General features: G+C 68.7%; 1 protein-coding gene across 2 annotated transcripts; it reads right to left on the bottom strand.

Annotated features, from left to right (window-relative positions):
• Positions 1 to 4677: 4677 nt before the first annotated feature.
• On the bottom strand, positions 4678 to 13317 carry LIMK1 (LIM domain kinase 1). Of its 2 annotated transcripts, XM_082776137.1 has the most exons (16): positions 13140 to 13317; positions 10630 to 10726; positions 9202 to 9340; positions 8955 to 9064; positions 8662 to 8868; positions 8055 to 8160; positions 7791 to 7975; positions 7515 to 7698; positions 7231 to 7317; positions 6866 to 6997; positions 6716 to 6775; positions 6543 to 6608; positions 6285 to 6441; positions 6123 to 6178; positions 5879 to 6036; positions 4678 to 5762 (listed from the first exon to the last, which is right to left on the bottom strand). In XM_082776137.1, the coding sequence occupies exons 1-16, from the start codon at positions 13195 to 13197 to the stop codon at positions 5576 to 5578; spliced, it is 1989 nt and encodes a 662-aa protein (XP_082632263.1). In that variant the 5' UTR covers positions 13198 to 13317; the 3' UTR covers positions 4678 to 5575. The 2 variants fall into 2 exon arrangements, with proteins under 2 accessions (XP_082632263.1, XP_082632264.1); XM_082776138.1 differs by lacking the exons at positions 10630 to 10726; positions 13140 to 13317 and adding an exon at positions 10269 to 10547.
• Positions 13318 to 14102: the final 785 nt, after the last annotated feature.

The following is a 14102-nucleotide window of genomic DNA, read 5'->3' as shown; positions in this document are numbered from 1 at the left end:
GGGGTCACGCTTTGTCCATGCCTGGCTGAGGAAGTGTGCTGAGTGTGCCCAACACAGCCACATCACAGCAGGGAATGGGGCCTTTTGGGTTGTCCTGTGCATTTTCCCCGTGAGAGCAGGGCAGCTCTGGGATGCAGCAGTGGTGTCCCCATCCCTAGGGGTGCTGCACTGGCTGACCTGGGCCAGCTGCGTTTTTCTTGGTGGGGAATGAACCAGGAGGAGCAGCAGTGACATGGAGGGAAGCTGGCAGTCCCCAAGGCACCCTGAGCACCCCGGTCTCCCTTGCCCCGGCCAGCGGCAGCAGCCGGGTGCTGGCTGGGAAGGGAAGCTGCAGCGAGCCTCTACCAGGGGCCAGTGCTCTATAATTATCATGGGAGGCTGAGTTATTTTGGGAAGAGGCTATGCGCTGCCAAAGCTTTTATTCCTCCAAACCAAAACAAGATGGAAAGAGCCCATCCCAGGATGCTGCATCCGGCGGGCGCGGGGCCATTAACCCCTTGCCTGCCCGCTCCCCCCCCCACCCACACCCTCCTCTCTGCTCCCATTCCCCCAGCACCGCACCGAGACGGGTCCTTGGCTCCTCGGTGGGCTTCCCAAGGGGGAGCTGCCCCCAGCCCACCCGTGCACAGCACATGGGGCCAGGGCTGAGTGCCCACACCACAGGGTCAGCCCCCTCCTCTCACAGTGGCAGGTTCAGAGGCTGCGAAGCCACTCACAGCATCCTCCGTGAGAACCACTATTTTTAGCTATTTTGGTTGCAACGGGTCCATTTTTTGGGGCCTCGCCAGCACGGAGGCTCGGCAGAGGAATGCCTGCTGGGGTCACCACCTAGCCATCCCTGAGGGCTCAAAGCAAACTTCCCAGAGCTTCCCACAGGACACAGCCTTGGAAAGACGCCGACACGTGCCCTCGGCACTTTGCAGCCTCAGAAGACCCCCTGAGACAGCCAAGCAACTTCCAGGCTGGGAGCAAACTCATTTTTCCCAGCGTGAGGAGGATGAGCCACATTGTGCACCCCGGGGTGCCACCCAAGTGCCTGGGTCACCCCCTGTGCTGGATCCCTGCAGGCAGCCAGCAGTCCCTGAAACGCTGCACCAGGGTCTCGCAGACACCCAAACCCACACACCGGCATCTCCGCATCCTTGTGCCAAGCCCCTCAGGCTGCCCCTCTGGACCAGGGTATGGAGGCCTCCAGGGGGCTCAGGCATGGGGTGAGCTCTGTGCCACCCCCTGAGCCTTCCCACACTTCATCACATGCCATCGGCCCCCAAAAACCTTTTGCAAAGTGTTCAGCAGATGGTGCTGACCCCTTCCCTCCCCAGCCTGGGGACGCGGTGGCAGTGGGGAATTGGCAGCACCCGGTGTCACCTCAGCCAGGCCATCACTTACCTCCACGTCTGGAGCCACAGCCAGAGAGGGGTCAGCACCGGAGCAGGCAGAGGACAACAGCCAGAGCGAAGAAAAGCAAGTTTTTCCATCAGTAGCGGCTGAGGATTTCTAGGGCTCCTTGCATGTTCCCCCAGCTCCCCCCAGACCCCCCACTCAGGCCAGGGCCAGCACAGGGCACGGTTCAGGTGGCACGGTGTGTCGGTGTGTCCCTGCTGCAGAGAGGGGCAGGGCAAGGGAGGCAGCAGTGTGGTGGGGAAGCTCAAACGGCAGCAGAGGGGGCCCTGCTGCCTGCCCAGGCCTGGTGGCCGAGGGACCTGAGCTTATACAGTTGGGATCGAAACGCTGTGTTTACATAGGCCCTACACAAACTGCAACAAGGGGCCGGCCTCACCTTTCAGGGACCAGAGGTGGTCGGTGTGCCTCCCGTCGGCCAGATCTGCAATGGAGAGGAAGGGCAGTGAGTGATAGCTCCAGCTAACACTGGTGACCACTGCCCCCATGCAATGTCCCCTCCGCAATGTCCCCAGGCTGTGCCCTGGCTGGATCCCTGTGGCCAGGGTGGAGTGGAGGGGACAAGGACATCCTTGACGTCCTTCCTGGGGCCCTTCTCGCCGCATTCACAACTCCCTCCCGCTCCAATCGCAGCAGGTTCAGCCCAAACTCACCCATGAAGAAGGTCCTAAATCCAGAGGCCTCTGGCTCCCTGCCTGCCATGTCCCCATCATTGGTGTCACAGCCAGAGGGGAAGCTCTTGGGCATCACCTCCTGTGGGACAGCGGTGGCAGGGGCTCTGCCGCATGGTGCCAGCTCAGCCACATCCTCGCTGAAGCCACCTCTGCCCGCCGTGACCTCCGTGATGGCACCCAGCTCCAAGGAGCCAAGCTCAGTGGCATTCGGCCTCATTGATGGGGACATGGGGCGCGGGGCCACCTGCTGCTCCGAGTGCACCAGGGGCCACCAAGCCGAGTCGGGGTCAGGCTTGGGCAGGGCCCTGGCAGTGGGGACATCCCTGGTGAGCACCAGGGGCGGGGGGACAGCTGGGCCCTGGCGGTCCCTACCAGGGGCATGGGTGTCCTCGGGGGAGTGCTCAGTGGGGCGTGGGAGCACGGGCACGGGTTTGGTCTGGGTGCCCTTGTCCCTCTTGAGAGGTGGCGGCGGGGAAGGTGCCATGGGCCAGGAGCCCCCGTGGGCCACCTCCGCCTCCACCACTCGCCGCAGCCGCTTGGCCATGCGGTGCAGGGCGCAGTGGTACTCCTCCTGCTCCTCGGCACGGGCCTCTGCCCTCTGCACCCCCCTGCTCTCCCGCGGGGCTGAGGCCCCCATGCCGGGCTGGGCTGGTGGGGGCTCCAGGGGCGAGGAGCCCAGCGTGGTGCCAGGCTCCGGGGAGGCCCGGTGCAGCACGCACCGGTAGCTGGATTCGTCCCTGGGTTGTTGCGGGGCCCTGTGGGATGGCTTGGTGTTGGTGATGGCTGCGGGGCTGCGTGGTGCCGGTGGTGGGGACGGGGAGCTGCTGGTGGGGTGGGCAGCACGGGGGGCTCGCTGCGGGGCTGGGGGTGTGGGCAGCTGGGTCTTCACATCGACCCACGGGGGTGGCAAAACCTCCGTGCTGGGCTCGGTCTGGGTCATCTGGTCCCTAAGAACAGCCCTGCTGCGGCGGCGCTGGGGCCGGGCCGGGGCCCTGCGAGTGTCCTGCGGGGGGCAGCCCCCAGCTGGTGGCTCTGCCTGGGACAAGTTGCTTGTCATGGGGGTGACTGAGTGGCTGCCGCTTTGTCCCTGCCCTGGTCCAGGCTGCGGCCGGCCACTGGCCCTCGCTTGTACTCCCACCCGCCGGGCACCGAGGGGACTCTGCAGGGCCACCAGCAAGCGGCTCGATGTCACTGGCTGCACCAGGCACATCCCGCTCCGCAGCTCCATCACCGTGCAGGGCAAGCAGCTGCGGGGGGGCTCGGGGACCCGTGGGGATGGGGTGGAGGCGCTGCCAGGCTGGGGGGCAGCAGCCGAGGGGTCCCGCGGGGTGTCACTGTCCGGCGGCAGCAGAGGGTTTGGGGCCATGGGGCTGCGCAGGGCACGGCCGCGGCTTGGCTGAGATCGGTCCCCAGGGAGGAGGGCACGCACGAGCCCAGCTGCCCGCGGCGATGGTGTCCTGTGCCCGGAGTGGAGAAGCGGCGCAGCGTGATGTCACCAAGGGCACCGGGCGCTCCTGTTCCTTCACCAGGGTGACAAGAGCACGGGGGTGGTGCAGGACCTGGCTGGGGGTGCGCTCAGGCTGCTCCATGGGGTGCAGCCACCATCTCCCCCCAACTCCCCCAGGTGCCCCTTTAGCAAAGGAGTGGCCAGGGACACAGCAGAGGGGACAGGCTGCTGGCACGGCCCTGAAGGCCCTGACTCCGGGCAGCACTGGAGCAGTAAACCACGAGGTTTTCCTTGTGATGCACATGGATCCAGCCTGGATCTGATTCCCTTTTCCTTATGGCTGTGCAGTCTCATTGCCTGGCTGCAGCATTGCCTAGGGCCACCCCGTTGTCACTACCCCATCCCCTCCATCTCCCCCCATGCTGCTTGCAGACACAAAACCTGGGAGTTGAGGTCTTCTCCAGCCAAAGCTCGAAACCCTCCCAGGGCAGGGATGCCCATGTAGCTGGGGACCTGTTCCAGGGTGGCTGCACCCCACGGCCACAGGATAGCTGAGGCTGGCAGGGACCTGGGGATGTCATTTGTTCCAGCCCCTGCTCCTGTGGGGCCACCCATGGCAGGGTGCCCAGGACCACCTCCAGGTGGCTTTTGAAGATCCCCAAGGATGAGATGCCACCTCCTCTCCTTCCCCCAGGCAGGATGTGGCCCCATGCCCACGCCGCAGCCTGCCCCTGTCCCCTCAGGCGGTCATGGCACACCCTGGTTTGATGATGGTGGCCCTCGGGGATGTTTCTCCAGCTGGTGCCCGCAGATAAGGAGAAGCCTTCGGGAAGCCGAGTGTGGCTGAGGCAGTGACACGGAAGCAGCCGTCACTGCCCTGGACACACGCCAAAGCCAACCGAAAGCTGGGCTGGGAAGGCAGCGAGGATGCAGGGACACACAGGGCCACCACTGCCTGCGCTGGACCGCGCGTGGCCACCTCGCCTTGCGCTGCTCGTGGAGCTCAGCACTGCGGAGAGCAGGGGCAGCGCACGGCCAGCCCTGGGGCATGGGGGCAGGGAAATATGGCTCAGGGGTCCTGGGGGGCAGGAGGAGGGCCCCCCTGGCAGGGGCAGCCCCTGTGCAAGCGAGCGAGTCCCAAGCAGGCCGGGCAGCGAGCGGGGAAGGATTTATTGACCGAGGGCCGGGGTACATCACAGTTTGAGTTCCCTTCCCGCCTCCAGAGAGGACGTCGCGTTTGACTTCCCGGGCAAAGTGCGCGGAGAGGCTTCACAGTTTCATCCTTCGGTAAAGCAGAACTGAGGCAGTGACAAATGGCAAACTACGTCGTATGAAAAAATAATACAAACTCTTCTCTTTAAATATCTTACAGAAAATGAACCTGAATAAAGAGCATGAAAAGCACCGCACGGAGCGGCCCCCTCGTGTTGGCCCTCGAGGGGATCGAGACGTCCCCGTGCCCACGGGCGCACAGAGACCTGGCTCAGCCCAGGGGCCCCCCGGGGACGTGGTGGTGGTCACGGCACAGCGCAGGCAGCAGGGACGGGGAGAGCGCTGTGGGGACGTGGGGAGTGCTGCGTGCCCATCCCCACGCTGCAGGTACCGCTTGCTGTGCCCGCAGGGACGGGGCGGGAGCAGCGTCAGTGGGGACAGCCGGGGCATCGCTATGAGGATGCCCAACGGTGGGGAGGTGGGGGGGGGACAGGGACCGCGCCCCCCACCACTCATTGAGGAACGGGGACGCCCCTACTGTGTTGCAGTGCAAGTTCACGGAAACCCAAGGCACCTCCGCGAGGACGCGGGTGTGGGACAGGGGAGCCCCCGGGCGTGCAAAGCGGGGGGCCGTGTGGTCACCAAGTGAGCAGAGGGGGGGATGTCCCCCCCGCCCCTCGCTCCTGGGGGGCCAGGGCTATGTACGGGGGGCCGTGCAGGCTGTGCTGCCCGGGGAGAGCCAGCTCCCAGGGATGGGGCGCGAGCACAGGGGACACAAGGGTGGCTCCGGGGCCGGCCCCGGGCCAGAGGAGATGCTGGCTGCGGCTCCCATCTCAGCAGCTTAGACGGGGTGCAGGTGGGGGGCTCTGTCGGGGAGCTCAGGGTGGGGGGGCAGCCCCCCCTCTCCCCTCCGGTGCGTCTCCCAAAAGGCTCGGGTGAGCTGCTCCAGCTGCGAGCTCAGCGGCAGGTGGATGTCCAGGTGCATGCGCAGGGTTTCCAGCCACTGCTCCAGCTTGCCAAAGGACGGCCTGAGGAGAGAGGGACATGTGGCACGTGGTGTGCCACCCCCCGTGCCGGCAGCCCCCCCGGCCACACGAGCACCCCGATGTCCCCAAGCTAGGGGTCGCAAGGCACCAGCACTCACCGCTTCTCGGGGTCCAGGTCGCAGCAGCAGACAGCGATGGGGAAGAAGCTGGGGGGGCAGGAGGGGGGGCAGTAGCGGTCCAGGAAGCCCCGGATGTTGAGGCCGAAGTCGGTTGTGCGGGGCAGGTAGTCGGGGTCGGCGCTGACCCGGCCGATGATCTGTGGAGGGAGCGAGGGAGGACAGATGGGCACCAGCGGGGACAGCGTGGTGGCACTGGGGACAACACGGGGGCAGCAGCACTCACCTCGCAGAGGACGATGCCAAAGGAGAAGATGTCCACCTTCTCATCATAGCTCCTCCCTGAAGGGATGGATGGGTCAGGTCACACTGCATGTCCTGTCTGTCCCCAGGTGTCCCCTTCCTGGGGACGAGCCCCAGCTGTCCCCGTGCCCCCCGCACCGCTCACCGTTGATCATCTCAGGAGCCATCCAGTACGGGTTGCCCACCACCGTGTAGCGCTTCTTGCGGTCCGGCTTCTTCAGGTTCTTGAGATGCTCGGGCTGGTTCTTCTCATCCACCATGAGCCGTGCCAGCCCGAAATCTGCCACCACCACGCTCTTGTTCTGGGTGGAGGGAGGGGGATGAGGCGTGGGGCCAGCCCCATGGGGCCACCCAGGGCCGAGCCCCTGGGCCGGGCTGGTGGCACAGGCACGGCGAGCCTTACCTCGCGCACCAGGCAGTTGTGGGAGTTGAGGTCGCGGTGGATGATGTTCATGGAGTGGAGGTAGGCCTGGGGGAAGGACGGGATGAGGGCAGGTGTGGGGAGCACTCTACCCCCCCACGCACCCAGCCCACGGAGCCACCCCTTCAGCGGCACCGTCCCCAGGGGCTGCTCACCATGCCAGCAGCGATGTCCTTGGCGAAGCTGACCCGCTGGCTCCAGGGGTAGTGGCTGTCCTGTGGGAAGAGGGAAACGGGGAGGGGTCCTGCCCTGCCGCGGGGTGGGGGCGTGAAGCTGCCCCCTGACCTGCTCCCCCCAGCACTCACCATGCTCTTGATGAGGCCCCGCAAGGTGCCCCCCTTGATGTACTCGGTGATGAAGTTGAGCCTCTTCTCCTTGTAGAGCACCCCGATGAACTTCAGCACGTTGGGGTGCTCCAGGCAGCGCATCACCTTCACCTGGGGGTGCGGCACCCGTCAGGCACACCACACCCTCCCGGACACCCCAGTGCTCCCCAGGCAGACCCTGCGCTAATTGCCCTGGATTGAATGGGCATGGAGCTGCCTGGCCATCCCCACACCCCCTCCCAGCCCTGTCGCAGCACCACCCCTGTGGGATGCACCACACCAGCATGGGGAAGGACAGCCCCATCCCTTGTCCCCCCCAGCCCAGGGAGCCGCGTGCCACTCACCTCTTTGAGGAAGGTCCTCTGCGTCTCCTCGTCAAAGCGGATCAGCTCCTTCATGACCATCACCTCGCCCGTCTCCCTGTGCGTCACCTGGCAGAGGGCAGGCGCTGAGTCGCTGGCTCCCACCTCCGGGGACACCCCCAGGACACATCGCCCACGTCCTCCCCCCACAGCAGGGCCGGGGGAGATGAGACCACCAAGCTCATGACACCGGTGGCTGCCCACAGCTGGCAGGGGCTCTCTGCTTGGGAAGGGTGCCACCGGTGTCCCCCCCCTCGGTGACACACCTTGATGGCCTGGCCGAAGCAGCCCTTGCCCAGCACCTCGCCGTGGATCAGGTCGGAGGGGCGGAAGATGCGGTGGGCGCGGGAGACGACACGCAGCGACTCGGAGCGGCCGATGTCCTTGCGCTGGGAGGCGGGCGAGCCCACCGAGCTGGAGCCCGGCGACTTGTCTGTGCTGCAGCTCCTCCTGCGGGACAGACAGACGGACGGATGCGGGGTCACCCTGGTGTTAGCATGGCTGGGGATGGATCACGGGATGGGGACGCGCGGCGGCCTTACATGACAGTGCGCTGGCGCATGGCACCGAGCTCCCCGCAGGGCGTGGGGGCCGGGGAGCGCAGGGGGCTGCGCAGGTCAGGGAGGGGGCTGCACGCCAGCGCCGACTCGCGGGCCAGGGGCTCGTGGGGGTCATGCTCGATGGTCAGCTGGAGCAGGCGGCTGGTCTCCTGGATCAGCAGGTCAATCTGGGGGCGCAGAGGACACGGGGGTGGCATGGGGGCACCCCGCGGGATGGCCGTGCTGGGAGGTGCGGGGGCAGCGTACCTCGTCCAGCGGCACGTGGCCGATGGGCGTGCCGTTGATCTCCAGGATGCGGTCACCCACGTGGATGGAGTTCTTCACGTCAGGGCTGATGCAGTCCGGGTCCACCCTGCGGGGCCAGCGTGCGGCAGGGGGTCAGCCCCTGTGGCTGTGTCCCTGCTGGCTGGGGACACACTGAGCGGCCCTGTTGGTCACCCCTTGTAGCACGGTGCCCACAGGTCACCATGAGCACATGGGGACACACTGACATGTTACCCACAGGTCACCCCACGGGGGACACCTGACATGGTATCCCCAGGTCACCTCGAGCACATGGGGACATGCTGATATAGCACCCACAGCCCTGCTGGCAGAAGGGCGAACACCAGCACAGCGCCCCACACCACCCTGCTGGCTGGGGACATGCCGGCACAGCGTCCACAAGCCACCCCAGCTGACAGGGACATGCCACCACCGTCCCCACCCTGCACAGACAGGACCCCACAGTCACATCTATCCTTCACTCTCCCACGCCAACAAGGCCCTGCAGCAGGCAGCTCCCACCGGCTGAAGGGACCCGACCCCCAGGAGCAAGGGGGTGACACGGCGCCGCGGTGACGGGGCTACGCACTCTCGGACACGGACGGTGCGCGAATGCTCGGCGCCACAGCCCTGGGTGCCACAGTGCTGGTCGATGGAGACGGAGAAGCCACGCTTGCCGTCGGAGCAGGCGGGGATGGAGACGAGGGTGACGGTGTGCGGGATGCGGGAGCCCGGCGAGTCGGGCAGGATCTGCTCGATGACCGGCGTCACCACCATCTGGTAATAGCAGTGCCCGCTGCGGGGCCAAGAGGAGAGGGGTGGGCACGGGGGGGACACGCACACGGGGACCCGCCAGCCCTGCCCGCTGTGGTTGCTACCTACCAGTACAGCTTGGAGCGCTCCACCAGCGCGTAAGTGTCCCCGTCCCCGATGAACGTGTGGCAGTTGAGGCAGCTGAAGCACTCGGGGTGGTACTTCTGCTCCCCGGCCACCTGCAGGCAGGCAGGCTCCGTCAGCACGCGGCACCCTCGGGTGCCACCCCCGGCCTCCTCCCCGCGCAATGGGGAACTCCGGCGGCCGCGAGGACCCACGCGGAGAGCGCCGTGGGCGAGGGTCCCCGCAGCCTTACCATGACGAGCCCCTTGGTGATCTGCTCGGCGCAGCCGTGGCACAGCTCCCCGAAGCGCGCCCAGTAGTCCTTCTTGCAGTACAGCCGCCCATCCTTCTCGTAGTACTGGTGGGACAGCGACGCCCCGCACTCGCAGCACCTGCGGTGGGGACCGGGGGGTCGCATGGGGACACCGCGGGGTGACAGCCCCACGGCGAGTCCCTTCCCCTGGCTGCCAGTGCAGGCTGTGTCCGTGTGTCCGTGTGTCCGCCTGTCTGTCTGCCACCCACCCGCTGCCGGTCCCGGTGCCACCGGGGTCCCGCGGGCCCTGCTGACGGTCACGGCCCCGACGTGACTCAGGACGCGGCCGCCCCCGCTATTTATGGGGCGCGGGGGGGGGGAGGGGGGGCAGCCAAAAGGGGGGACCCCAAAATCCGGGGCCGTATGGGAAGGGCCCCGCGGGGCCAGCAGGACGGGGGCTGCGGGGCTGGGGGGGGTGCGGTGCCGGGGGGTTGTTGGGGGGTGGTACGGGGGGGGCGATGCCGCAGTGCCCCCCCCCCCGGGGACAGGAGCAACACCAGCGCGGCGTGACGTCACGGCGCGGAATTTCCCCACCCCATGACGTCACCGCGCGAGGACTCCACGGCGGCCCCGCCCCTTTAACCCCCGCGCTGCCGCCGCCCGCTGCGCCCCGACGGGGCGGCCGATGGGTGACACGGGGGAGGGGGGGGCCACAAACGCCGCCGCCGCCCCGCAGCCCCCTTTTACCCCCGCCGCCGCCGCCAGTCCCGTCCCGTCCCGTCCCGTCCCGTTCCCCCCCGCAGGCCGCGGGGGGAGGCCGCAGGCTGCCGGAAACCCGCCTGCCCCGGGGCGCGGGGGGGGGCCGGATCCAGCTGCAGCCCCCGCAGCGCGGGTTGCGCTGGGGCTGGTGGCCGCCCGCCTGTCCCTCTGTCCCTCTGTCCGTGTGTCCGCCACAGCCTCGGGGTGCGGGGTGCGAGCACCAGGGGTGGGGGGGGGGATCAGGAGCCCCCCGGGGCTGCAGAGGAGCGCGGGTCCCATCCCGCCCCCCCCGTCCCACCCCCCCTTACTTGGCTCCGGCGCTCAGCGCCCGGCTCTTCCTCAGCACCGCCGCCAGCATCCTCGGCACGGGTCGGCACCGGGCGGCACGGCCCAGCCCGGCACGGCCACACCGAGCCCCCCCCCGGCCCGGGCTGCCCCCCCCACGGCCCGGCCTCCTCCCGTCGCCTCCCGCTGCTCGAGGCTCGGGGAGGGCGCGACAAAGAGGAAGCGGGGAGGGCCGGTGGCGGTGACATCAGCCCGCGGCCCCTCCGCACCCCCCGGGAGGGAAGGGGGGGGCAGGAAGCCGGGCCGGGACCCCGCGGGACGCCGCAGGGGGGGCAGAGCCCCGGCCGCCCGCTGTCAGCTCGGTGCCGCCCCCGCGGGTCCCACCTGAAGCAGTCGGCGTGCCAGTCGGCGTTCAGCGCCTGCAGGTACTGCCCGTCGTAGATGCCCTGCCCGCAGCTTGCACACACCGGCAGGTCGGTCCCTGGGGGACAGGGCTGTCACCCGGCCGCCGGCCCCAGCCCGGGCACGGCCACGCCACGGGCTCGCAGCTCCGGCCGCCTGCGCCACCCCCCTGTGCCCGCAGGGACCGAAGCCACCCCCGGTTCCCAATCGATGGATCCATCGATCCCCGGGCTTCGTAACGGGGACAAGGTCACTGTGCTCGTGTCCCCAGCATGGGGGGATGTGGGGACAGGGCTGAGCACGGGGCAGGGTTTGACCTCTGCCACCAGGACGTGGGCAGAGTCCCCGTCCCCTCGGCAGAGGGCCGGCTGGGACACTGCCCCCTGGTCTCCCCCAGAGGCAGTGCCAAGGGGACCAGTGCACGTCCCCGGGGTGCTGGGTGGCTCCAGGGGCTGGTGGTGCAGGGGACACATGGGGACATCGGGACACAGGCCCCATGGGGCTGGCAGGGCATCAGGGACATGGAGGGGCACAGGGCAACAGGGAAGGGGGACAGAGGGGAGCAGGAGTCGGGGAGGGAGTGTGGGGCAGGCGGGGGATGCCGGTGGGGCAGGAGGGGTGACCCTGGGGTGGGAGGGTGCAGGGGGGGTGTGGGGGTCCTCACAAGGGACACTGGGTGGGATGGGGACGCAGGGGGTGCGGGGGTGCCTGGTGCAAGGGGATGGGGGAGGCTTTGGGCAGCAGAGGGGTGCAGGGAGGAAGGGGTGGGGTGATGTGGGTGTGGGGGATGTCGGGGTGCCCAGTGGTCAGGGGGATGTGGGGAGACTGGGGGGCCCAGCAGGTCGCAGCTGCAGGACAGATGTTTGGGGTGCACAGAGCGGGGACATTGGGGATGCCTGAGTGCTTGTGGTGGGCAGGCAGGGGGGCACGGGTGGGGAGGGATCTGGGGGCACACGCTGGGGTGCAGGATGGTGCCAGGGGGATGAAGGGGTGAATGAGGCGTGCAGGGGGGGAAAGGGGGCAAAGGTGTGCTGGGTGGGTGCAGGAGGGGATGAAGGGGGGGGGCAAGGGGAGTCTACAAAAGAACGAAGGGCTGCAGGATGCGAGGAACAGAAGATGCTTGCACGGATACAGAGGGATGCAGGATGGGTGCTGGAGGATGTAATGGGGAAGACGGGGTGCTGGATGGGTGCAGAGAGGGAGGTGGGGGGGGTGAAGGGGGTGTGGAAGGAGCTGAAGGGGTGCAGGATAGAAGGGGTGCAGTGGATCCAAGTTACATGCAGGGATACAGGCGTGCAGGATGGGTGCTGGGGGATGCAGGCGCACGCAGGGATGCAGAGGGGCGCAGGAGCAGCATGGGGATGCAGGACAGGGAGAGGGCTGCCTGCAGAGGCACCAGGGGCGCAGGATGGGTGCAGGAGGATGCAGAGGGTGTACAGAGGGTGCTGGGGCACGGGGCAGCCAGGGTGCAGGAGCATCACAGGATGCACGCAAGGATGCAAAGGGCGATGAGGAAGATGACGGCACTGGAAGGGATGCAGGGGAAGGGTGCAAAATGGAACAGGGCACAGGGACAGGGGAGGATGGGGGCCTGCAGGGTGGCATGGGGCGCACTGGGGGGTGCGGGGCTCAGGGCAGGAAGGTGCAGGACGGGGAGGGCTGCAGGGGCACCGGGAGAGTGGGTCTGATGGGGGCGCGAGGAGTCCAAGGGGTCCAGAGTGGATGTGAGGCGCAGCCGGGATGTCGGGGTGCAGGGAAGGATGCAGGCTGGGTGGGGGATGAGGGGTGAGCTGGGGGTGCAGGGGGGAGTCAGGCTGGAGGGGGCTGATGGGGGTGCAGGCTGGGTAGGGGTGCAGTAGGGGATGCGGGGGTACAGGGGGAGATATGGGGGTGCAGGGGGTGCCTTGGGGGATGTGGAGGTGCAGGGGGAGATATGGGGGTGCAGTAGGGAGATGTGGGGGTGCAGGGGGAGATATGGGGGCGCATTAGGGGGATGTGGGGGTGCAGGGGAGCACAGACTAGATACGGGGTGCATGCAGGATGTAGGGATGCCGGAGGGACACAGGCTGGATTGTGGATTGGGGGTGTGGGGGGGATGCAGGGGGAGATGTGGGGGTGCAGCCTGCATGGGGGCGCAGGGGAAGAGATCCGGGCGCAGGGAGAACGTCTGGGGGCAGCTGGGGCTGCAGACGTAGGGCTGCGGGCTGCGATGGGGAATGAAGGGGACCACGCAGGGGTGCAGGAGGGGTGCGGGCTGCACGGGGCACGCGGGGGAAGATTTCGGGGGGGGAGGGGGCGCGGGGAGGGCCGCGGGGGTGACCGGGGAGACGCGGGGGGGGGGCGGCAGGAGGATGGGGAGGGGGCGATGCGGGAGCGCGGGGGGCCGCGGGCCGGATGGGGGCCGCGGGGAGGCCGTGGGGGGGCAGCGCGGGGCCGGGGGGGCGGCGGGGGCCGGCGGAAGCGCTGAGTCAGGCGGGGCCGGGGTCACGCACCTTCCTCCTCCCCCATGGGCTCGTCCCTCCAGGTGCAGCACAGCAGCATCAACCTCATGCGGCCCCGCCGCACGGCGCCGCGACAGGCCCGGCCCGGCCCCGCCGCACCGCGCCCCGGCCCCGCGGCCCCGGCCCCGCGGCCCCGGTCCCGGTCCCGGCCCCGCCGCTGCGGCTCCGGCTGCGGCTGCGGCTCCGGCGGCACCGGCGGCAGGGGACGGGCCGGGGGCGCAGGGCGCCGGCGCGGGGGCGGGGAGGGGCGGGGCCTGGGGCGGGGCCGGGGGCGGGGCTTGGGGGGGTGGCGGGGGTCGCCGTGGGCCCGGGGGGGCGTCCGCGGGTGTCCGCGGCAGGCAGGGGGTGACCCGCGGTGCCCGGGATGCCCCCGTGGAGCTGGGCACGGGCGTCCCCTGGTGCCTGGGGGTCACCGAGGGGCCCGGGGGGGTGTGACGGGGCCGGCACGGGGTGTCCCCCGGTGTCACAGTCACCTCGGGGAAGGGCAGGGCTGTCCCCGCAGGTGTCCCCCTGGGGCTGGTCTGTCACCGTGGGTCGAGGCACGCATTTCCCCTGCGCCCCCGGGCTGTTCCCACGTGCCACCCCCTGGGGTCCCCAGGCTATCGGCACGGAGCAGGGCAGGGCTGTCCCCCCGTGTCCCGAGGCTGTCGCCCCGTCTCAGGGCATGGACACCCCCCTGGGGGCCCGGGATGTCCCCGCACATGTCCCCGGTGTCACCACGGAGGGTGTCAGGGGGACGCAGAAGCAGGACGGAGGCAGAATCCTTTAAAAACTTGTCCTTTATTAGTCTGTTGGCAGCGATTCCCCCTGCGTAGGGCGTCCCACCCAGTTATATCAAAGTGAGTAACATGAAGGGAGCCGGGGGGGTCGCAGGGCGGCGGGGACAAGCCCCCCCACGTTGTCCCCTGCCGTCGGGACCCCCTCCCTCCCTCCCTCCTTCCCCCCCCGGTGCCC

Source organism: Aythya marila, assembly GCF_965140915.1.
Source record: "Aythya marila genome assembly, chromosome: 20".
NCBI lineage: Eukaryota > Metazoa > Chordata > Aves > Anseriformes > Anatidae > Aythya > Aythya marila.
Note: the sequence above shows the minus strand (reverse complement) of the source record. Positions and strands in the feature narration are given on the sequence as shown.

What these genes read in the sequence shown, in the direction of transcription:
- LIMK1 (XM_082776137.1), bottom strand. Translation starts at nt 13,197, where the DNA reads ATGAGGTTGATGCTGCTGTGCTGCACCTGGAGGGACGAGCCCATGGGG. An exon ending in GGGGCCTCATCAAGAGCATG is followed by an intron (nt 6,776 to 6,865) that starts GTGAGTGCTGGG and finishes CTCTTCCCACAG; the next exon opens with GACAGCCACTACCCCTGGAG. An exon ending in ACAACTGCCTGGTGCGCGAG is followed by an intron (nt 6,442 to 6,542) that starts GTAAGGCTCGCC and finishes CCCTCCACCCAG; the next exon opens with AACAAGAGCGTGGTGGTGGC.